General features: G+C 46.6%; 1 protein-coding gene across 2 annotated transcripts in view; it reads right to left on the reverse strand.

Annotated features, from left to right (window-relative positions):
• Window positions 1–25,102, reverse strand: part of STK10 (serine/threonine kinase 10) — a 339,205-nt gene that overhangs the window by 24,826 nt on the left and 289,277 nt on the right. For both annotated transcript variants that reach the window (XM_085618153.1, XM_085618154.1), the window contains exon 15: window positions 14,304–14,428. In XM_085618153.1, coding sequence (XP_085474279.1) covers window positions 14,304–14,428 — 125 coding nt within the window. The remainder of the gene's footprint in view (window positions 1–14,303; window positions 14,429–25,102) is intronic.

A 25,102-nucleotide genomic window follows, 5' to 3' on the forward strand; every position in this document is an offset into this window, starting at 1 on the left:
TGACAACCTGGCATCTGCTGCGCAAGGAAAGGGCAGGAAATTACAAGCTAGTGGTTGGAGAAACGCACATATTACCATTCTGATTTGACAGAGTTAAGAATTCCTTGTGAGATACTTTTGAAACTGCGCCTTCGACTATTAGAATTACACAGACCCATTTTATATGTAAATTGTGTCAAAAAGAAATATGACCTTTTCCTATAGGTAAAGGACCAAGCTGACAGTCCTCTTGCGTTGGCTTGTAACTACGCCGCCAATGACCGAGGTCTCCAGAGAGTTAGGCACTTTAACTGACTGCAAGTAGATCCTTGGAGTCGCTGGACCAAAAGGCCTTCAAGCTATAGTATTCAACGGATGAAGACGTGATGGAAAAGGCCCTCTGGCTTTACGCTCTTTCCCTTTCTCATCACACTGCTGTTGCTCCCAACACATAAGGAACTTCAGTACTTCACCTGATCTTCAAGGTATAGAACCCCTCTGACCAGTGCTTAATGTGCAAAATAAGTGCCAGGGCTCGTCAGGAGGCCACTGCACCTTGTACCACACATTGCCCGTGCCAGCGCTGCCAATTAAAGTAACAGCACAAGTACTAACATTCACAATCCTACAAGTGTGACAGTCGGACTATTTGAGGCCCCCAAAGCTATAAGAACTGCTTGGGCGGTAGGGAATATTCTATTTTAATGTTATTCAGTCAATAATTAACTGTTGTGGTCATCTCTAAATTAGCCAGACAGCGCCACCTTGTGGCAAACTGTTGCAGGCCCTGTTACTGTCAATTAAGTGTCGGGCCGAGTACCAGACACCACTGGCTCAAATTCAGCACTGCCTCTGACCCAACTAAGAGTTGCCTGGTCGCCCTATTGGACGTTAAGATAAAAGCTCAAGCACATATCTTTCTTGCACAATCAGAGAAGTGGGCTCTGGAACATCATTTTCTACCCACTCATCAGATGGTATTTGGCCCCAGCTTTTATGTTTTGGGTAATATTCTTATCCTGTCAACAAACCTTTGTTTTTTTATAATCAGTTTCTCCCTACCAAGGTAGTTCAATTGTATGGGAGATTTATACTCTATGCTACTGCATTAGATGGAATGGGCAGATTCTCTACTTCGTGCTGTTCAAAATCTGCATCACCCGGAGCCCAAGTTAAAGTGGACTCTGATCGGTTACAAATGATAGGATTCGGATGCGGCAGAGAGTCTTGAACTCTTGCTGTTTAGAATATATATCTACTACACCTTAGCCAAAAGCTGAATAAAGACATTTTTTTCCTGTGAAACCAGGATCTAGGTGGTTTTCAGTCTACAAACCATACACTCCCTGACATGAAACTACTTGGGAATATGTTTTGATGATGATGGATGCCAGAACTAGCACCCCTTAATTCTAAAGAGGAGAACAGATACCACCAGTTTTCCCTATAAGTGACTGAATGCAAAGCTAGTACCACAAGTGTCTCACTATTATCACTGAACAAGGCAAAAGTGATGCAAGCACAGAATATTTCAGTTACACAATGGATACAAATCAGTTGCGTTTATGGACGTCCTGACAAAAACATGTGTGTTTGCCATTGTCAGCAGATGCACAGTTTGTTACAACATCCTGCAGGGCCCACAATGACACAAATATAGCTAAAGACCTGAGGAGGAACCCCCCTAATCCTTGCTATCAAATTTGGAGGTGACCTTGAAAAGGTTATCCCCGAAATAGGGGTGCAATAGTGGCCATTACAACTTTTATACTGTTGTGCAAAATCTTAACTTGAAATCCTATAAAATGTACTTTCTTAAATTCGTAACCAGGGAATTTTCCCAGTTTGTTCTCGACCTGACGTGATAGAGGATGCGCAGGGCTACTTCTGCAAAGTGATTTTACGCACAAGGCAAAAGTGACATTGAATACGTTTTCTTCAATTGTCATTCACGGAATTTAGGCAACCATAGTCTTAGTCAAACAACAGTGGTACATGTAGTTCATGAGGCTACACAAGATTAAACAAGCATTGACAATGCCAACAGGTCTGGTTTTAAAGGAATGTGGTATGGTTCTGTTAAGCATTACAAGTAAATAGCATGGGAATAGATTTGTTTATGCGTTTACCTCTTTACACTGATGTGCAGAGTTCACAAATTTACCTCGTCCATGCACGACGAGTTCATTCATTTCAGGGTTTTTCTCTCCGAGAATTATGGTTCCAATATTGTTGTTAAGCCAGCAGAACTACAAATCCCAGAATGCAACGGAAAAAACCCTGTGCTGAATCAGCTACTCCGGATGTAACTGGAATACTAGAAAGCTCTGTATTTAAAATACTTGCAAAGGTCAATTTTCTGTGCAGATACTGGACACTTGTGTTACGATTTTTCACACCGATGACGTGTTTTAGAAAAAAAAAATGTTTAAAAAAAAAAGGGCAATGGTTTTAATTATATTTAACTTTCAACGATAATTATTTTCCGCTCGTTTTGCTCGCTTGGGCATGCAGGTCCTGTCGTGAAAGCAGGGGGATCCTCGAAGGAGGTTTGCCTTATCTTCAGTGAGACGCATGTGGTAGCACATCAGAAGCGATGGGGTGAAATCCCCCGGCGCACCAATAATATGAAACAGTAGATAGGGCAGCCAGAGCCGAACGAGTCTGAGACTCCGTCGCTACGTCGTCTCTGGTTTTGCCCTGGTTTATTCAGAGTAAAAAGGAGAAACGCCCTTTACTTTTTAGCAGCTATAACAACTCGCTATCGTAACATGTAGCTAATGTCGCTGTGAGGCATGCCTCGTCAGCGGCATCTAGTGGCATCTGAAGAAATAGCACCGTTGCGATGACTGCATCCTCAGTTCAAGGAGGAGCTGTTAACGTTAGCGACTGGAAGCACCTTTTATTTTCTCTGCCTAACAATCGGCAGCACGTACTGAAGTTGACCTAGCAGAGACGAGCACGTGACAGGTCACTACGTTATAAGATCCCACGTTGGCGTTTGACGGCTGAACCCGGCACAGGGCCGGTATGTATCTTTAAAAGCGCCTTAGGGTGGCCAATCCCAAGTGTGTGCATTACAGAAGAACCCGCGTTTCGCGAATGTTTGCCGGCAGTCCAGCCAATCAGGGCTTTAAGTGGGATGAAAAAAAGGGGGGGGGCTCTCAAAGGGGCGTGGCTAAAGTAATTGAGAGTGTGGCTTAAAAACACAAGCTAAAAATCTGTTCTTGGCATAGTGTGCTGCAGGACTTGTATTTTGCGGTTTGTCATTGCATCCAGATATATGATCCAACAAGTCAGGACAATTGGCTTTGTCAATGCTAGTTAGTTGCATAAGATAAATAAGCAGCAACTATGGCTTCTATGTAACATTGAAAAAGCTTCCTCTTAAAGCCCTGGTGACACCACGACAATGTTGCTGCTCCTGAGTTTCTAAAAGAGAAGGGAACTCCAAAGAGAAAATGACTTTTAAAGGATTCCCCTCCCCCTACAATGCTCACCTGGCATGACGTCATGCCGTACCTTCTCTACTAGTGAGGAGTGAGCAGTGTGAGCAATTGCACATCGATGTGCCTGCTGTCACTGGAGTCTGGGAAAAAACGAACCGCTTGTGCCGGGCCACAACACATAGCCCGATAGAGACCTGTTTTGAGGCCCCCTTTAAAAAAACTGCCTGTGGTCAGCACCGGTGAGACCCAGCCCACTTAAAGCACTGTAGCCAACCTCGGGTGCTTTCTGTGGAAGGATGTGCCAAGTCTGGTGGCAGGCGAGTGAACACGGGCAAGACAAAATATAAAGTCTGCCATGAGCAGAGGCACAGCACTGTATTCAAAGAACTGACGGGGAAAACTACAGCGGTGGATCTATGATGTGAAGAGAGTCCTGGCCCAAGTCCTAAAAAACAGAAATGGGCTGACTAACCAAGTTAAGCAGTATGCAAGTGACATCATGGCACGTTACACTGCATGTATCTTCGCAGAATGAGACATCACAGGAAGTGGTTTAAAACTCCTGACCTCACAAAGTGACATCACAAAAAGTGACATCAGATGTTAAGACCATACACATATCTCTAGCAGGTCTATCATGAGTATATTTGAGCGCATTACAAGATTTAACAAATGAGATTTTGCGTTGGGGTTGAGCCAAAAAATGTAATGCAACCCAAAACAAAATTTGGACCTCAACATATACATATATATATATTTTTTAACTCTGCCACAAACAAATTGGCAATAAGGAGAAACGTGGCCAGGGCTGGACTGGCCATAGTGGGTACCAGGCATTTCCCCGGTGGCCCGGAGGTGTGGGGGGCAGTTAAGTCACTTGGGGCTGGTTTTGCAGCAGTGCTGCAATATCAACCCCCTGTAACAAAAGCGGGAGCTGGAGCGGTGGTTTCTTGCTAGCACATACACCAGCACCGCGCCATCGCTTCAAGGGATGGTCGAGCAGCAATCTTTTTGCTGTTGTGTAATGTATCATTGAACCAGGGAGCCGGTGGAAGGGTTGTTCGATGCTTTTTGATCATTATCAGAATAAGTGAATCAAGTGCAGAACCAACCCACCCATCAATGATGACCACGTCAGAACAAATGGAATTGTGTCGCTTGAGACGGTTGGACTCAAGGATGGAGTTCATTGTGGTACATTGAACTTCAACCAGTTCCTGCCAGGTGAGGCAGTCTGGGGCTGTCCCGGACAGAAAAGCGCCCGAGATCGTAAGGGAAAAGGCAACTGCATAGTGGTCAGCCAAGGCTAGGCGAATGGCCTGGTTGACTCGCAAATTCTTCTCATTCATTTGAAAAGATGAGTTTGAGCATACGGCAAGACTTGTGAGTAGGGCCATCTTTGATCAGTTGGATACCCAGGGGCATGAGGTCCTCAATAAGGGAAGAGGCAATCTTACATGCCTCATTGTCAAAATGGATATTAAAATATCTGATAATTGTACAGCTGGCAAACTTTACTATGTATGGGGATAGGACCTCCGTTAAGTAGCCACTCCAACTGCCTGCTGGGCCAGGGGGCGGTAAATTAGGGCTGTGCCATAGTGCCAAACCACACAGGTCTGAAAGGCAAATTAAAATGCATTATCTGGCTTCTTGCCTTCTTTCTTGTACGCAGTCATAGGTTAAACAACCTAGTGGGTGAAGGGACAGAGACAGCCTTTCAGATGCAAATGGACTATCATTAAAACTCCTACCAAAACCTGCAAGCTAACAGATCTAAATTTCCTAGAAAAGTCAGATCGTCAGTAGTTCGACATGTCCAGAGTCACAGAGAAAGAAAAACTAATGACCTGTAATCCCCACTTCTCCAGGCTATCCTCGGGGTTTCCATGATTTAAGTAGAACATTTACAACATGACTGAGAAATGCCTTGGACTAAACAAGTGCAGGTGCTGCCCCGCAAGAGTTGCCAGTGCATGAGAACACAGACTGTATAAGCACCCAACACATTGTTATGTTCCACATAGGTACCACAATATAGGCTCAGGTAGCAACCTACCCTTTCACCACTACCATTACCATTACACTACCTAATGGTTCTTGGGATAGACATTTTACATGGTTACGGTACTACTAACAGGACGTGGGGTTTTGCCTGAAAACTGGCCTCATCCATTATGCATGAGGATTCTTGGAAACTCAGCAGGACTACCATCTCCTGCATAATAACTATGTACAAGGGTCATTCCTTCCGTCATCCTAAATCCGACAAGACACAGCAAGGTAGAACCCCTGAGGGTATCACTTTGGTCTGTAAACTCCATATCTTGCTGAGGTAGGCAGAAGAGGAAAGGACTTCCAAGGTGACACACTGACGCAAGACGCTGAGGCTCCTGCATGCAGACACTCCAGCTCACAGTGGTCTGACATACCTTGCGGGGAGTCCAACTCGACACCAAGACAGGGTCCTACAGTCTCTCACTTCAGGTAAAGGGGTTGACTTCATCCAAGAGGAATTCTTGGCTTTACACCTACATACATGCTAGGTACTGAATATGCTACTTACCAGTATGCATCTGTTCTTGGCATGTAGGGCTGCTGACATTCATATCTGTGCATAGATCGCCGCCTAGTGTTGGGTCCGGATGTTTGCACGTTGTTGTCCTGGAAGAGTCTTCGAAGTATCCTGAGATAGGCGACTCCTCCCCTGGACCACAGTGCGCATGGGCATCCTCTCCATCCTCAGATTGTTTTTCGCCATTGTGGCAGTGATGGAGTAGATACAGAAAGTGATGACCATGCTATACAGTAATTCTGAGAGCTGCAGCTGCTACAGGCGCCGGGGAGGAGGGTGGGCGATATGAATGTCAGCAGCCCTACATGCCAAGAACAGATGCATACTGGTAAGTAGCATATTCAGTTCGAGGCATGTGGGCTGCTGAATTCATATCTGTGCATAGAATACATAGCAGTCCCTCCTATTAGCGGCGGCCACCAGTGCCAGCTGCAGCGGTCTGAAAAAGAGTTTTGAGAACAGCCTGTCCTACAGCTGCCTGCTGTTTTGAGTGTACATCTACACAATAGTGTTTGGTAAATGTATGTATAGTGGACCATGTGGCTGCTCTACATATATCCTGTAAAGGAATGTTTCCCAGGAAAGCCATGGACGCCCCTAACTTACGTGTTGAGTGGGCTCGTGGGGGAATCGTTAATGTGCGTTTAGCCTTTTGATAGCAAATTTGAATACATTTAACGATCCATCTGGCTATACCTGCTTTGGAGATGGCGTTGCCTTTGTGCTGTGGAGAAAAGGCAACGAAAAGTTGTTTTGTCTTTCTAAAGTCTTTAGTTCTGTCTATATAGTACATGAGGGCTCTTTTTACATCTAGTGTATGGAGCATTCGTTCAGCGACATTTTGTGGATTCTGAAAGAAAACAGGCAGTTCAATAGTTTGATTCATGTGGAACTGCGATATTACTTTAGGCATGAATTTGGGGTTGGTACGTAGTACGACCCTGTTTGCGTGAACCTGTATGAATGGCTCTTGAATGGTTAGTGCCTGGAGTTCACTAACTCTTCTTAACGAAGTGATTGCCACTAGGAAAGCTACTTTCCAGGTGAGGAATTTAATCTCACATGAGTGGAGAGGTTCGAAGGGTGGACCCATCAGTCGGGTGAGGACCAAGTTGAGGTTCCACACCGGTGCTGGTGGGTGTCTTGGGGGAATTACTCGTTTAAGTCCCTCCAAGAAAGCTTTGATGGCAGGCACTCTGAATAAAGAGAGGTGCTGCCTGTTTTGGAGATAGGCTGCTATTGCGGTCAAACGGATACGTATCGAGGTGTATGCCAGATTGCATCGGTATAGGTGTAAGAGGTAACAGATTATGTTTTGAATGGATGCGTCTAGCGGGTTAATGTGATTGTTGTTGCAATAAATGACAAACCTCTTCCATTTAGCTGCATAGCAAGCTCTGGTAGTGGGTCTCCTAGCTTCCCTAATGATCTCCATACAGTCAGTTGGCAGGTTTAGGTAGCCAAACTCTAGGACTTCAGGAGCCAGATTGCCAGGTTCAGCTGTTGCGGATCTGGGTGCTGAATTTCTCCATGGTTCTGCGTCAAATGCGCGGATTTGATCCGCAGCCTTTGATGCGGCACCACGGAAAGTTCCAGAAAGGTGGTGTACCATGGCTGGCGTGCCCATGTTGGAGCAACCAGGATGAGTGTCAGTGAGTGTTGTCGCAGTTTGCGTGCCACCAGCGGTATCAACGGCGCTGGGGGAAAAGCGTACGCAAATCTGCCGGACCAGTTCATCCATATCGCATTGCCCTGCGACTGTGGATGTGGGAACCTGGCGGCAAAGCTTTGGCATTTTGCGTTTTCGCTTGTGGCGAATAGGTCTATCTCTGGATGACCCCACTGTTGGAAGTACGGTTGGAGTACTGATGGGTGTAGCTCCCACTCGTGCATCTGGTGGCTGTGTCTGCTGAGCAGATCCACCATCTGGTTGTCCTTGCCGGGGAGGTGTTCCGCCATGAGGAATATGTTCCTCTGAATGGCCCACTTCCACATGCTCTGAGCCAGATGAGACAACTGTGGAGAGTGCGTTCTTCCCTGCTTCTGTATGTAGTACATGGCAGTCATGTTGTCCGTCCGGATCAACACGACTTTGTTGCACAAGTGTACCTTGAAGGCTTTCATGGCCAGGAAGATTGCCATCAGTTCTAGAAGGTTGATGTGCATCTTCTTTTGTTGTATTGTCCATAGTCCCTGCACTGTGTAATTGAGTACATGAGCTCCCCATCCCTGGAGAGACGCGTCCGCTGTCAGTATGATCTGTGGAACAGGCTCGTGGAACGGTCGGCCCTTGCAAAGGTTTTGTGGATTCCACCAATGCAGAGAGTTGTATGCCCGACCGCTTACCAACACTAGGTCTTTTAATTGCCCGTGAGCCTGATTCCATTGGCGTGCTAAGCACTCCTGAAGCGGGCGCATATGTAGTCTCGCGTGTGGGACTATGAAAATGCAGGAGGCCATCATGCCTATCAGCTGCATGAACACTCGCGCAGGAAGGGAGTGTTGGGGTTTGAACTTTGAAATCAGCATTTGCATGCGGTTGATCCTCACTAAATTTGGCTGAGCTGTGGCTGCCAGAGTGTCTATGGTCGCACCTAGGTACTGTTGTCCGTGTGCGGGCTGGAGATGTGATTTTGGGTAATTTAGTGAGAATCCCAGACTGTGAAGATGGTGAATGGTGCGGGACATGTGGCTGGCACATTGCTGGGCTGACTTTGCCTGAACAAGCCAGTCGTCCAGGTAAGGGTAGACGTGTATGTGTTGCCTCCGTAGATGTGCGGCCACAGTAGCTAGGCACTTTGTGAAAACTCTGGGTGCTGTTGTCACGCCGAAGGGAAGGACTTTGAATTGGTAGTGCTGCCCCTGAATAGTGAACCTGAGATATTTTCTGTGTGACGGGTGTATGGGTATGTGGAAATACGCATCTTTGAGGTCTAGCGTGGCTAGGAAGTCTCCCTGTCTGAGCAGCGGGAGAACCTGCTGTAGGGTGAGCATGTGGAAATGCTCTGAGAGAATGTAGTGGTTGAGAGGTCTCAGGTCTAGTATAGGTCTGAGTGACCCGTCCTTTTTTGGTATTAAGAAGTACAGAGAGTACACCCCTGTTCCCTGCTGGTGGATGGGCACGACCTCTATTGCGCCTTTTTGCAGCATACTTAGCACTTCCTGCTGTAATAACGTTAAGTGCTCTGAGGACATAGGACGGTGTTTTGGCGGTATTGTGGGTGGAGTGGAGGTTAGTTCGAGGCAGTAACCGTGTTGGATAACATCTTTGACCCACCTGTCCGTGGTGATGGTAGTCCACGTGGACAGGAACCGCTGGAGTCTTCCCCCGACAGGTGTTATGTGGTCGGGGGGAAGGGAGAGGGCGTCACGGTTTGTTTTTGGGGGAGGACCTGGTATTGTCGTAACCGCGTCCTCTGCCCTTCGTGCTGGAGCCACGATATCCACCTCGGGTGTTTTTATCATAGGTACTTTGTGCCCCCTTTATTGTAGGTTTGCTGTGACCCCTGTCCTCTACCTGCTCCTCTATTTCCGGGGCGACGAAAGGAGCCACTACGAAATGTCTGTGTTTGCAGAGCCCCCATTGACTTTGCAGTGTCTGTGTCTTTTTTAATTTTTTCTAGGGTGGTGTCAACCTCTGGACCGAATAAGTAGTCAGGGTTGACGGGCTGATTGAGGATGTTATTTTGAACCTCAGGTTTGAACCCGGAGATTCGTAACCAGGCGTGTCGTCTCAGCATGACGCTGGTGTTTATTGCTCTTGCAGCTGTGTAAGCGGCATCCAGTGCACACTTAATGGACGTGTTTGTGAGAAGTTGTCCCTCCCTGATGAGGAGCTCCGCTGCCTCTTTGTACTCGTCTGGTAAATGTTGGAGTAGGGTCTCTAACGTGTCATAGTGTGAGCGATCGTAGCGAGCTAGGAGCGCCTGTGTTTTGGCAATGCGCCATATGTTTGCCGCCTGGGCTGCAATCCTTTTGCCGGAGGTCTCTAGCACCTTGGACTCTTTGTCCGGGGGAGGAGCATCACCAGTTGACTGCGAGTGTGCCCGTTTGCGAGCATTGGCAACTACGATGGAGTTCAGAGGTAACTGGCCTCTAATGTACGTAGGGTCCCCAGGTGCGGGCTTGTATTTTTTGTCGATCCTGGGGTTTATTACCCGTGCCCTGGTGGTTTCTTTGAAAATGTCTTTTGCTGGCTTGAGGACACCTTTCAACATGGGCAGAGTCTTTACAGTCCTCTCTGAGGACGCGAAAGTGTCCACCAAGAAATCGTCCTCGATTGTGTCTGAGTGGAGTTGCACTCCATGATTGGCTGCTGCACGTTCAATGAGGGCGTTGAATGCAGCAGTGTCCTCTGTGGGAGACGTTTTTGCGCCATAAAGCTGCGTGTCCTGTGTATCCAGAGCGGCACCTGGGTCTACAGGGTCATCCCACACTTGATCAGGGTCCTGCTGGCCATCAGGGTCCATATCCCTGGGGTAGATGGGGTCGTCACCCATATAGTCCTCTACTGCGTCCGTGTCGGAGGGCGTCAGAGAGAAGGACTGTGGTTCTGGGTAAGAGGTGTGGAGGCGTTCATAAAGAACCGGTTCCGATTCCGCCGGCAGTTTTTGCTTTAGCGGGATCCTGTAAGAGTCCAGAGGCTGCTCGGAAGTGATCTTCCGCTTTCGGAGCATGAGCCTGCCGGTGTCGGCGTCGATGAAGTGGGACGGTGATGTCCCAGCAGGAGAGCGTTCAGTAGATGGGGACCTTGTCTGGGTGACACGTATTCTGATCTCGAACAGCTTCGGCGCTGTGGATGGCGGCAAGCCAAAGGTGATGTTGGTCGGTGCCGAAGGTGCCTTTTGAGCCTTTTTCGGCTCGGAGCCCGACGTGGCCTGGAGGGCTGCCTTTTCTCTGATGCGTTGCAAAGACGCTGCTACTTGTCGCACCTGGAACGCCGACGGTTCTTTGGCGCCGAGTGGTTCTGTAGAGGTAGGTGTGGACTTCTTTGGAGCCACAGGGTCATCGAGTCGAGGAGAGGTAGTAGCTGTCAACGGTGCCGATGACTAGACCGTAGTCGCTGCTTTCGAGGTGGATTGCGATGCAGCGGCCATTTTAACCTTGGTGGTCGGTGCCGATTGTTTCGGTGCCTGGGGCCGAGGCGCTTTGGCGGTACTGATGGTCTTTTTCTTTGGCTCGGCGCCGACATCGGCTGCAGCGAGTTCGGCACCGAAGTCCCTTTTGGGGCGGTCGGAGCCGACGGTTTTGGCTGGCGTCGAAGGTGTGTTGGTCCTCGAGCCGACCAGTGTTATTTTCACTTTCGGTTTCTGTGGAACCGGTGCGACGATTGGTTTCGGTTTCGTGGAAGGGAAACCAGTCTTTTTGGGTAATAATGGCTCTCGCTGGATGTCCGAGGCCGGGCCAGAGGGCGGGGCCGAAGAACTGCGGGATTGATCTTGGGTAAGGCCCGAAGGCGATCCCTCGACCGGAGCCGTAGACTGACGCTCTGTGATATCCTCCATTTGGATGGGTAGGCCCTGCTCGTCACCAGAGCTACTTTCTTCGGCCCCTAAGGCCTCATCGTAGTCTCCTACCTCATCGTTGGCTTCTTCCCTGTGAAAAAGCTCTTCATCTACGTCTTCCGATCTGGAACTGTGTTCGGAAGCGGGGCTGGAGGGTATGTTCTCCACGCTTTCCACATCTTCGTCCTCGGTGCTGAAGATGTTGGTCGGGGCCGGTGCCGCCTGCTGCGCTTCAAGTCTCGCGGCTCGTCGATTCCGGAAAGTCTTCTTGGATCGGAATCGGGCACAGGCCATACATTTTGATTCGTCGTGATCCGGTGAGAGGCATTTGTTGCACACCGGGTGGACGTCGATATGGGGATATTTGGCGTGGCAAACAGGACACCGCTTGAATGGGGTCCTCGATTCCATCGTTGATGTCGATGGCCGGATATAATGGATCCGAAAAAGTTGTTAAAGTCGCTAAACTAGCTAGTAAACTGTCGATACCGATCGGGAACAGTACCGACGAAACTAGAGGCCTTTTGGCCTGAAAACTAAATTTTCCTAACTTGAGTCAAGATAAGCACATCAGAACCCAATGGCGGAAAAAAACAATCTGAGGATGGAGAGGATGCCCATGCGCACTGTGGTCCAGGGGAGGAGTCACCTATCTCAGGATACTTCGAAGACTCTTCCAGGACAACAACGTGCAAACATCCGGACCCAACACTAGGCGGCGATCTATGCACAGATATGAATTCAGCAGCCTACATGCCTCGAACACTTAGGTACATCCTGTTAGGGTTACATCGTAGCAGTACGCATTTACTACTGTCATGTATTTTATATACTTGCCTGTATTCATTGTTTTAGCACTATGGTAGAAATCTACCATCCTTTTACTCTGTTTGTGCTTCTAATTATTTATATTTGTTTCTGTCTAATGGCTGTTTCAGCACACCTATTTTACACTAGAATGACGCTGGTTCAATAAATGCCTAGTGAAAAGGTCCCGACTGTTTATTCTGTGCATCTCTCTGAGAAAAAGTGAGCACAAGTGACTAAGAGAAAAGTATCTGACTGTTTCCACAATCCTGAGGGATCAGGGTTGTCATGTTCGATAGTTGTCAAGAACTATTCTCTCCTTGGTAAGAGAGGTTTCTAGTGGCACTGTGAGCTAGCTGGTTTACAGGCTAACATACCCGGTGGGGGTGTCTAGAATCAGTCTGGACACCAATCCTGCAGTGTATGTTGTCTAAATGTGCAGATCGTATATAGGTTTATAAGACCTACACGACAACATCAGAGACACACCATATTGTCATTGGGCATCACCACGGTAATAGCACTGCCAACGAAAATACACCCTCATTGTCTTTCAACATGACACTGTGTTACACCCTTCTGACAGCCCGAATGAGTAAGAGCAGTCGGTTTTTGACCGGTATGTCCATTCTCCTAATTTAGAATGGCGAACATGGAGGTCAGTTTTCACTGCCAGGAAAACCCTGGTAGTAAGGGGCAGTGAAAGCTGCAAAATGCCTCCCTCCCCCTTCGCCATAGGGGATAACTCATGACGAGAGGGCATTGTTTTTTTATTTTCAAAAATGAATCCCGCATTGGGGTTTTATTTTCCACAAACAAAAAAAATAACTAAACATTACCATACGGCTCCATACAATGGCAAAGTTACAATGCACTGGCTGGAACCACCTTGATGGCGGTTCCGGTCAATGTCGGCTTGATACACATTTCAAAATTTGGTCATTGGGACCTTTGCCAGGCTGACAGAGTAATTCACTCTGTCGCGCTGGCGGAGGTTGGCTCAACTGCCAACTTTTAAACTGGGCCCTAACCCAGAATACTGACAACATATGGAACATACCCAAAATAAGCCAGAAACTGGCTAACAAGGCTCCTAGCAGCAATCCCTAAACTAGCAATGTAGTGCACACTTACATGTGCCTGGCCACTGGCAGGCGCACAAATAATTCCTCCTGTAACAGACCTGGTTAAGCTCTCCGGCCTGACTCATTCAATTCTTATTACATGATTGCAGATGCATACCACAGCAGACTTACACCTCACTGCACAGCTAAAGAAACAAAATCAGATGGATGCACTGATACACAGATTATGTGGTGAGTGGGACTTCTAGACTTGTTGGATGTTCAGGGTACTGGCAGTATTTGCTAGTGTGGTGTGTGACTCGCATGCATTTATTTAGTCTTGATGAGTGGTTGAACTGGTCGGTGGTTGCTGGATTATGTCTGGGTTGGGAAAGATGTGTTTTAAGGGCAGTCCGAATGCTGGGAGTTCAGAGATGGGACGAAAGTCACAGAGGTAAGTCTTCAAATATAGAGGATTGAGTAGGTGGAGGGCCTGGTATTGTGATGTGGTGCAAGTTGGTTTAGCGACAGTCAGAACTTAAGTTGATGCACAGTAAAATCTGGGCACAGCCAGTATGACGACGAATCGAGCCTCGTGGCATGAAAGACCATTCTGGAAGGTACTCTGATGATCTTGATCGTATGGCCTGCATTTCTGGTTAACGTGCACTCCTCTACTAGGGACCATGCTTTTTATATAGGCCCAAATTAAATTTCAAAATATGGCCCTCAAGTCTGAAAGAATAACCAAACTCTACATGTGTGCTAAACTAAGAGGTTGTTGTGTTGATCCAATCTCTAAAGGAGGTTTAGATCAGAGTAGAACACTCCATGGTCCCAAAACAATACCCTTGAAGAGAGAGGGAGAGAGAGAGAGACAAAACGTAGCCCGTGGTCGGTTTCCGCAAGGGTTGGGTGGTGTTACCTTTCCGTGTTTGCAGACCAGCTCATGTCTATGCAGGAAGTACTGCTCCTTCAGCTGCTGCTTGGTGAGCTGGTGCCGCTCCTGCAGGTGCCGTTCCTCAAGGTCCCAAATTGCAGATTCACGCTCTGGTGATGAAAAGTGACAAGCAATCAGAAAAGAGTGAAGGCTCTTCGGAAATATAGGAGTCTGTTATGAAATACAAATGCCTGGATTTTTCTGAAGATATTCCACCTTGAATTTTTTATTTTACATGAATGATCGCAAAAAATAATCTCACATTTAATTGATTGATAGATAGATAGATAGATAGATAGATAGATAGATAGATAGATAGATAGATAGATAGATAGATAGATAGGAAATTTGGATAGCAAGACTTTACAGGTGGAACATGCTTACTTGCCCACCTTTAATCAAGGGGAACCAAGTTACATCTGATACACTGACTGAATACCATCTACTCATCTTCATTGCTTGTGAAGACCTCTTTGTCTAATACTCGTGGGGTGCTGGTCCCCGCTTGGCAAGAGACGGATCCCAGGAGGTGTTTGCTGTATACTACAGCTTAGACTTTCACAAAGGAATATTACACATACACAGAGCCAAAACAAACCTTTCTAAACTCTTCCCTCTGAACTCTTCCCCTCCACAACCCCTTTTTACTCACCCAAAAGCCTCCTCCTACTGCTAGGACCTAAAAAAGAAATCCTTCACTCTATCTCTCCACTATCCTTTTCAATCAAAATAACAGAGCAACACGTTAACTTCTCAAATTTCATATTCCACAATACTAATTCACCACCAATCCTTTGTGGGTTCCAGAGTAGCGTACTACTCACCATTAAAGCGTTTCAACACACCATCAGGGTTACAAGAGATATATAAATGCAAACCTTTTTCCCTTTTCCACCCCTCCTCAACCCTTCTCAATCCAAATAACTGACTAACATATCCACCATTCAAATTACTTCATATTTCACTATACTAATTTTCAACACTAATCCTTTATGGGTTCCAGAGTAGCGTGCTACTCACCAGAAGAGTGCTTCAACACCCATCAGGGGTAACAGGTGCTATATGAATGCAAACCTTTCTCCCCCTTCTATCCCTCCTCTGCCCTCCTCACTCCAAATAACTGACTAATATCCACCACTCAAATTACATTTTCATATTTCACCATACTAATTCACCACTAATCCTTTATGGGTTTCCGGAGTAGCGTGCTACTCGCCAAAAAGAAAAAGCGCTTCTACACCCCATCAGGGGGTAACAAGCGCTATATAAATACAAACCTTTTTCCTCTTCTATCCTTCTGTTATCCTTCCGAATTCAAATAACTGACTTACCTATCCACCACTTAAATTACTTTTATATTTCACTATACTAATTCAAAACCACTCCTTTATGGGTCCCGGAGTAGCGTGCTACTCGCAGGAAAAGCACTTTGAAGCCTCGTCAGGAGTAGTAAGCGCTATATAAATGCAATTACAATACAATACAGAGTGTATAGTGTAGTCTAATCTGATAATTATAACCATTGTAGGCGGTTGGGCGAGGCCTCGACTCATGAAAGGCTAAACATGAGTCAATCATGATGCCCCCGCCCAGTGGCGTCACTAGGGGGGTGCGGACCGCACCGGGTGACACCCTCACATGGGGTGACACCAAAGGGCCGGTGTGTGTGCAGAGGAACGCAACCGCGGCGCAACGCAACCTAACCTGCTTTCAGGAGGAGGAGGTGCTTGTGCACAGTCACAGTGCAGGGGCGTAACACCGGCCCCCGCGGTGCGGGGGCCCCCACGCTCCAGAGGCCCCCTCACTCTCAGCGGAGGGAGACCGCTGCAGTGCAAGCAAGCCTCAGTCTTTGCAAATAAAATGGTGCTCAAGTTAACTGCGCAGACGGCCTGAGCCCCCCCCCCCCCAAATCCCCATAAATTAAACTGTACGCGCACGCCATAGTGGCGGCCTCCAACTATTTAATGAATACATTAATTAAATAGTTCGTGCGCAGTACGCCCGTACTCATAATTAAATGGTGCGTCTACGCGCGCGGTGCCGCGTCTTCAGGTTGGGGCGGGGCTGGTGCCACAGTCATGCGCATTGTAATTAAAAGTGCGCGTGACTTGTACCAGTACTGACTCCTGAGAAGGGTGCGGCCGCGCCGTGCCAGGATAATTATACTGGAGTACTACTAGTACTAGCCCCTGCCTGGTGGCTAGCCTCGTCCTGTCTTTGCTGCAGGTGAGTGTCGTTTCGTGAGTATGTCCGAGGTAGGGCAGGACAGGAGTAGTGATCCGAAACGCGAGCCACTGCCCTGGTGGTGTGGTGCCGCTCACCGTCCATCGGAGTGGAGAGTCTCGGAGACCGAGGTGGGTGGTGGGCAATGGAATGGAATCCTGGTATGGCGCCCTGCCACTCCACTCCACTGCAGATTTGTAGCTGTTCCTTATACTTTTTGCAGCGCTTTTTTTGCAGCGCTTCCAAGGAAAGCGTTGCAAAAAGTATAACGAACTTAAGAAATCTGCAGTGACTGGAATCTGAGCTGAGGCCGGGGCGGGCGACCAGGCCCGGTCAGCCCACCTCCGCGGTAATTACCCACTGCCGCAGCATCTCACGGCCCGCCTGCAAAGCTGAGTCAGAAAGGCAGCACTAAGATAGTCGGGCCCGGCCAAGCCAGTGCGCGCCGCGTGATACACTGAATCCTTAGAAACCTCATATTCATTAATCAACAGTCCAGCGAAGTGCATACTGTGATAGGCACACTATTCGTAAAGGTGAGCTGTGTGTACTGCAGGACGTTTCAAAACTACAGTTTACCGTTTATTTCCTTAATTAGAAATCCCCTTTTCGTTTAGTATTCAAGGAATATATGGCATACAAATGACTACATTATGGCACTAATGGGTAATTCCTTCCGAACTGAAAACACCATGCATATTAATTAACAACTTATTCAGAACGGGGAGCTTGTAAACCAGTTAAGGCACAGCATGGAAAAAATATTTTATTTCAGCCCCAATCAATGCGTCTTCAGCCTTTCACCCCTCCAACGTCGACACACAAAGACTGTTGAGTAAAGTAGTCATAACATCTGATAGGACAAAGATACAATTCTTGGACAGGTTGCCCTAAAAGACAAAAGCTATCCAGCTACCAATTCATACCTACCATTTTTCCTAGGTCCACAGGCGATTTGTTAGTATGGTCCCGGGTTTTCCTTAGAATTTTGGGACTTGTAGTCCTATTTTTATTTTGGGTTAAATAAGATTACAAATCACAGAAGTCTTAAGAAGAAAAAAAGGAAATTGCCGAGCTAGCCACGAATGGACTTGGGGAAACTTGCCACCTATATAGCTGTTAAATGTAACCTATTCCCTTTGTGATGTGTTCAACCTGCCCGTGTTTCTATTTCAACTTTATGTGCTGGTGTTTGTAGTTTCTGTATCCTTTAAAAAATGTGGGTCCTTTCTAATCTTACATACAAAGTATGGTTGACTAAAAAAAACCAGACCTGACTGAAGCTGTGGCATGTAGCTCCTAATTACTTGGAAGCTATGATAGCGAATCTGCAATGAGGACGTTTGTAAATTGCGCCGTTTTAGGGGAGGTGGCAAATATTCGTTCAGAGTGCTGAAGTTCCCCCAGTCCACGAGTGAGTAGCTCACCCAGTCTTTTACTTTGCATTCTGGGACTTGCAGACTTGATTGTTTAATGGAATAAAGAGTACAACAGGCCTCCGAAGGCAAAGAGTATACCTAGACTGTATGAGTTACTTGCACACTGACCTAGGAATAATGAGCGCTCCGTCACTTCCTTTGGCTTGGGGTGACGTACATCCCTTGACTGGCCATATATTACACTTGTTTTGCACACTGTATATAGGTGGCATTAATTAGCGACTATTGGGTATTTTCCAGATACAAACTGATGCCAAGAAACTAAGGGATGGACAATCAGTCAATTGTTAGATATTGCCATTTGTTTGACACCAAATGTAACTACCAAAGCCATTTGCGTAACTAAGATTAATTTAGCCGCTCCACAGGTTGCATGTAGTGTTTACAAAAGTCATGAATTTTCACTTGCTACTTGATTTAAACATTATGTAATTTTATGGCAGAGCAAACATCTCGGTGGTGTGGTGTAGAGTGGGCATTCGAGTGGGGGGGAGGTGCCTTGAAAAATAGTGGAAAAGTTGCAGTGTGCGGTTATTTACAAAGTTTGGAAGGCATTCCCAACCTTGATCTAGTAGAGGGTTTACACATGTTAAGGGTGGGAATAAATAGCTATACAGTGTGGGGATGGGCAGGGAGAAACTGTTGATGTATTTGGAGAACATGAATTTGACATGGGCTTAAATTTTCTATATCCAAATTGGTAATGTGGAGGGAACACCCTCTAAATTTAGGGGGCTGGGAGGAGTTTATATTTGGTTCCAAGAAAAGTTACACACTTTGTTCACTTGCCTTTAATGTTCTAGGTTTGTACTTGTTTTATAATTTTTGTAACTCCCTAACCTATTGCTAAGTAAACTTTGCACTTCGAGTAGGAGAGAGATGGAATTCACAGGATAAACATTCGGCTTAAAGACTGACGTGGGCAACTGTTAGGGGTGTATATTTGAGATGGATATTTGTGGGAGCTACACTGAGCCAACGGACCGTGAGGAGCGCTATGATAAAGGGTGATGGGTGGTCCTGAATAGTGTCTGCTCATGGTCATAGGTTTCTTTGAATAAGTTTTTCTTCAGTACTTTGAGGATGAAAGTTTGGCGGTGACTTGAAGGATGTGGTGCAAGGAATTCCAAAAAGCATCTCCTGAGCTCTCACTGTTTTCCGCATGCTGCTTTCATCTGCATGTGGGACTATTGGAGGACTTGTGCTGCTTGACTGAGGTTGTTTCCTGGTTTACATTTAGGGTCAAGTTACCAAGATAGAAAGGACCATATACTTGAAATGATTTGTATACATTACCTTTGAATGAAATTCTTAGTTTAATGGAAAGCCAGTGCAGTTCCTTCAAGGCAGGAGGTATTCGACTATAATAATTAAATGATGCTCCTTGGAGACTTGAGTCTATATCATTGTAGCTCATTGACATCATGTATTCATCATTAAGTAGTGCAGCCTTTTTGCCTGGCTGTGCATCAAGCAGTTTAGAGTCATATTTCTTTAAATTGCAGTTGATTCGTGTCAGGGATGTGTCTTACACGTGTCTTTACTTACTGTCTTAAATTCTCTTTGTTCTAAATTGACGTGTGCCCCATTGCCAGTCTGACAAGTGACATCAATAAATGAGTCATCAGATGTTAGGGTATATAAAGCAAGTTAATATTAAAATATTAATCGAGCTGTTAATTACATATGAGACCCTATCATTTTTCAGACCGACCATTTACTTCGGTCACTCCCATAAGAGTACAGGAAGGGTGGCGGGGGCTATATTTGGCTGCCCTTTATTGGGCATTTATGTGCTATTGAACTGAGACCTTTATTTGGAATAGCTTGTAGGAGCACCTCTCCCCGATGTCCATGCCTGGGTGGGAGGCTCAACTACGGTGTCATTGTCACACGACTCCACCATGGTGGAGAGCTGCCTGGCAGAAACGCATCCACCTGTTAAATCTGGTTAAACCGCCAGGCACGCCCTGAAATGAGGGGGAAGCCGGACTCTGAGCGGAGGAGGTCCATGCGGTAAGTCGTAAGGGGGTGACACCATGAGTTACCCGCACCGGGTGACACCAACCCTAGTGACGCCACTGCCCCCGCCTCAACACTGCCAATAGATTGCATTCCTGCATATATGGTGTATGCAATGGCAGTTGTTCGTGTAAATTTGTTTAAACCAAACTGATTGAACCAAAGCCAAGGTCACATTTGTGCTGAAAAGTTAAAATCACATGGGGGAGGCTATTGGGATTAAAATCCCTGAAAAAAGAAGCTGGTACATGCAATCTGTGATGCAGGAAAAGGGGTTTTCCAATGTCAGTTTTGCTACATGGTGGTCAAAGTTCAATTTTGAGCTTTGCTCTGTATTCATAAATGTGTGATTGTGTGTTTATTACTTCATGTGATCTAAATATCTTTTGCTAGTGAACCACGTTCATTCTCACTGCCATTTATGTCATGCTGATGAAAATAAGTGTGACCCAATTACGTGCGTTATTTGGAATCAAAATACTAATAAACAGATTAATGCATTTATGACCAGAGTGGGACGATGTTATTACCACAGTAAACGACAAAGGATTTAACAAAACGCGTATTATTTCCTCAAAACTGAATTCCAAAACACCTTCAGAGACAACAACCACCATGCTCACAAGGCCTTGTTATTGTGGTTTGCGCTCTCTGAACTGATTTAACCCCTAATGTTCCGCTTGTGGTTACCAACCCTTGCTTACAACTGCTGCACATGAAAAGCAGTCATGTATAAATCATATATACATAAGCGCAGTGTAATACGCGTTTTTGGCCATTGTTAACAGAGGGGAGGGGCAGCATGACCCATTTGTGGCTGCGCCTCTCACGGGTCATGTCGCTCCACATTAAACAATGGTAAGAAATAGCACGGAACACTGCACACCTGCATTTGTACTTTACTTACCACTAAAAGCAGGCACGTTTAAGAATGTTATGGCTTCAGGGGGAAGGGGTGATATGTTACCATGGCTCACCATAGCTGAAAATGTCACCTCTTCAAATAAAAATCCTCTCCTACATATTTGTGTTTTCTTTTAATAATTTAAGAAGTTATTGGTCTTAAATTCGTTTTGTAATATTCTTTAACATTATTTTTTTAGGTACTTTTTCCCAGTTTTGCAAGGATATACCTTCTTAAGTTCATTTGCCATATATCGCGTCCACGTACCCACAGTACCGGTGTGCCAAGCTCGAAGCCTTTATTGTGCGCTAAACTCACACAGCTAGTCTAGCATCATATCCATGTGTTGCAGCCAGAACCGGATGTGGTACTTTCTGCTACACGAGTACTTCCGGGACAGTGTTCTTAGAACAAGCTTCCTGTTTGCAAGCCAGAGTCAACCACTCATGTAAACATCTAAAAGAAACTGAAATATCTGAATATTACTCCTGTGGGTGTGACAGCAGTTTGTTAACTAAAACAGGGTAGCTTGGTATTTTTACCACAAGGTTACATGTGCTACATGAAACATGGCTTTATAATTCTGACTGGCTAACCTTAAATGCACATTGTTATTGGTTCATACTACAACTCTGAAAGAGCAGACGTGAGACATCTTAGAGACCGAGGATTCAAATGCTGATGTTTCGAATATTCACTCACTCCCAACCCTGTGTAACCAACTAGTCTGTCTTAACTTCAGGCCCATTCCTCCATCCTCCAACCTCCCCACAGTTCAAATCTCGAACCCAGAGCAGAGAAGAACCAACTTTGGGAGTGGAGGGGTTGACTGCCAATGCTCGTGGTTCATCACAAGCACATCTTTTTTTGCAGTGCACAGACTGTTTATCAAGCAAATGCTGTTGATTTGTAACTTATCAGTAAAGCTTTCAGAGTACTTTTCACGAGTAGTCTACCCCATGGGTAACCAAGAGGCAGCATACAAGTTATGGAATAAAGGCAGGAAAAAGCATGAAATACAAAATAAGCCAACACCTGAAATCCCACAGCGTGTGCAATTCAAATAATTATTTACACCACAGATTTTGTTGTTGCTGGAGGTAGTAGACTTCTGACACTACTAAGCCCATAATATTGCATGGTCTGTGGAAGCGGGGGAGCGAGGAGGCACTGGTCGAGCGCATATATTGAAGCATAGGAGCCCGCGGAGCAGGACGCGCCTGCATGCTGGCCTGGGCGAGGACTTGGCTAAGAGCAGGCCTGTCTATGCCAAGAACGCCCAAACAAGGCCTTCCCCGGTACATCTGTTCGTCGAGGCATGGGTAGTGTAACCTGTTAGCACGCGCTGCAAACCATGGGAAAGAACAAGGCTACAAGTAATGCTAGCACAACCTGGGCCTACTCTTGATAACTTTGTGTGAGCAGTTGGAGTAATCAATAAAGAGATAGAATTGGCCAAAAGACATTGAACTTGTGATAGTGGTTTGTGATCTTCTGATCTCTTAGTCTAATTCCTTCTCCCCGGTCCACCACGGTCCATTAGGAACTGACTGCTGTGTTGAGAAAGGTATATGCTGCCCACTTCCTGGTTGGAGAGGGTGACATTTTGGAATTTAGCGCTCTAGTCGTTGGACTAGAGACGCTACTTAAGGGGAATGTGTGCGCAGGAACGCCTCTGGTGTCAGTGCTGTCTTAGTGCTCAAGTATGTTTTATTTGCTTTTTGTTTTGAAAGTTATGTTCTGAGTTGCAGAGATCCTCTTAATCGGTTAGTCCAATTCCTTCTCCCCAATCCGCCACGGTCCATTAGGAACCGATTGCTGCAAAGGGAAAGGTACACGCCATCCACTTCCTGGTTGAAGAGAAGGGGACATTTTGGAATTTAGGACTCTAGTTGTTAAACTAAAGATGCTATTTAACCCCTTCCCCGCTCATGACGGAACCGCTCCGTCATGAGCCACGGTTGCCGTGTGCTCATGACGGAGCGGTTCCGTCATGCCACGACCGTTGGCGGCCGCTCCGCCCACGCGGCGCTGTTTCCCCGCCTGTGCGGGGGGACAACGCAACTGGGCGGAGTCATGACGGAACCGCTCCGTCATGAGCACAGCTCAACCGTGGCTCATGACGGAGTGGCTCCGTCATGAGCACAGCGCCACCGCGCTGCCCCTCCGCACCCCCCAGCTCTGCGGCGGAATTCCCGCCGCAGCGAAGGGGTTAAGGGGCATGTCTGCACAGAGGCGCCGAAGGCGCACCAAAGGCAAACTGTCTGTGCCCATTAGAGCCCTACAGTGCCTGGCGCCCGGACCCCTGGTCCTGCTGGCCTAGCTATGCCCCACGCATGGTGTATTCCAGAGAACAACTACTGAAGCTACGGGGGAGGGGGTAAGCCTGCTTCTTGCGCGCCATTTGGCTTCGCCGACATGTATGATTTTAGATGAAGCATATGTAACATCTGTGGTTTTAAGGCCTCCTACTCGCCCGCCGGGGCTCCTCAGAACACTGATAATAGTATAACAACAGCTTGGATACCTGAGGAAGCAGTCAGTTTGGAGGTCAAATTTAAAGGGTTCCTAATTAATGCGAGGTCAATAATAAAACAAAGTCGAATTTTCAGATTTTCTGGCTGTTCACGACCCAGATTGGGTTTTCACTATGGAACCATGGGCCAATAATGCCTCAGGCTCTGATCGAGTGGATGAGACCCTCCATCTTTTTCAATTCACAGACTGGATAGAGCCAGGAGGAGGACTGGCAGCGGTTTTTAAAGCCCAGTATCAATGTCGTCTAGAGTCTAAGGTAGGTAGTAGCCCCTGTGAAGCCTTGTATTTTACTCTTAAAATATCCCCCATTAGCTCCTTTTCTGGATGCTAATCTATAGGCCCCCTGGACCTGGGACCTCCTTCCCGACTGAAATATCGAACCCCATAGCAATCTTCATACTAAATGGTAATATTTACCATTTTTGGGGATTTTCATCTTGAGGACACCGCTAATTGAGATTCAATAGCACTGAAAGACTCTGGCCTGCCTTGGGTTGCCTTTGGTGGTCAGGGTCTCCACCGACGTAGCAGGACAACCTAGACTGTATTCTTTCTAATGCCCCCCAGTGTCATTTCAGGCGGTACTTCCCCTTAGCTGGTCTGATCATGATTTACGCTGCCTCCTTTCCATGGGAGGGACACACTTTCCAACAGTATTATCCATAGGCAGGATTGGAAGGGGGTGTTAGCAGAATCTCTTGGTACTGCGCTAGGCAGTAAGCCCATTGCTGTTCAGGATGAGGTGGACAAAGGGGCGGAGCTTCTCTCAGCCGGGTTGAGTGTGGCGCGGATATGGTAGCTTCCTTATGGGAAGTCAAGCTGAGGAGAAAATTGCCATTGGTCCCCTGGTTCACAGATCGACTGAGGTTGCTCAGGGAGGCTTGTCGCTGATAGGAGTGTGCCTGGAGAAAAAACTACCATGTGCAAGAAAGAACTGTTCACAAGTTAATGATCAGAGAATATAAATTGGTGCTTAAAGAAGAAAAATATATTTATTGCACCAACAAAAATAAAGTAACTAAATACTCAAGAGAGCTCGTCAAAATTGTGCAGCAGTTACCCACTTCCCCGGCCTCTGCAGAATTCGAAGGCTCTCAAGAGATTTGATACCAGTTAGCCAAATTCTTCCAACTTAAAATTGCCAAGAGCTCAGTGTCGAAATCAAAAGATGAAAATTTGCTGCCTTTAAGTAGAAAGCTTCAGTCAGAATCTCCTAAATCCCCGGAATTCAAGGAAAAAAAACTGCAAATAGGCTCACAGTCTTTCCTTTCATTACCCCAGAACACTTGTTGAGTGGCACCTTCTTAAAACCAAGTCGGATTCTCCACTTGAACCAGGTGTACCTAAAACTCTGCATATGGTGGGAGGTGTAGTGGCGCGCCCACTTTCATCTATGATAAGCAAAGTCATCTCTTCTGGGTGCTACACCCACGGTTGTGGAAGGAAGCAATAGTAAAGCCCAACCTGTATCCCAAGGACCCTAAAAACTACCGTCCGATCTCTCTACTTTCAGTGTTGGTTATGTCAAGAATTGACAATGTAATGCCCTTTATTTGGATACAAATAACAGCACGCAAGCCAAACTGCAGTCAGTGCACAATGTGTTGGCGAGGCTTACCTTGGACATTCCTAAACGGAGGTGGTGACCGAGGGTTTAC

Source organism: Triturus cristatus, chromosome 7, assembly GCF_964204655.1.
Source record: "Triturus cristatus chromosome 7, aTriCri1.1, whole genome shotgun sequence".
In the NCBI taxonomy this organism is placed as follows: Eukaryota; Metazoa; Chordata; class Amphibia; order Caudata; family Salamandridae; genus Triturus; species Triturus cristatus.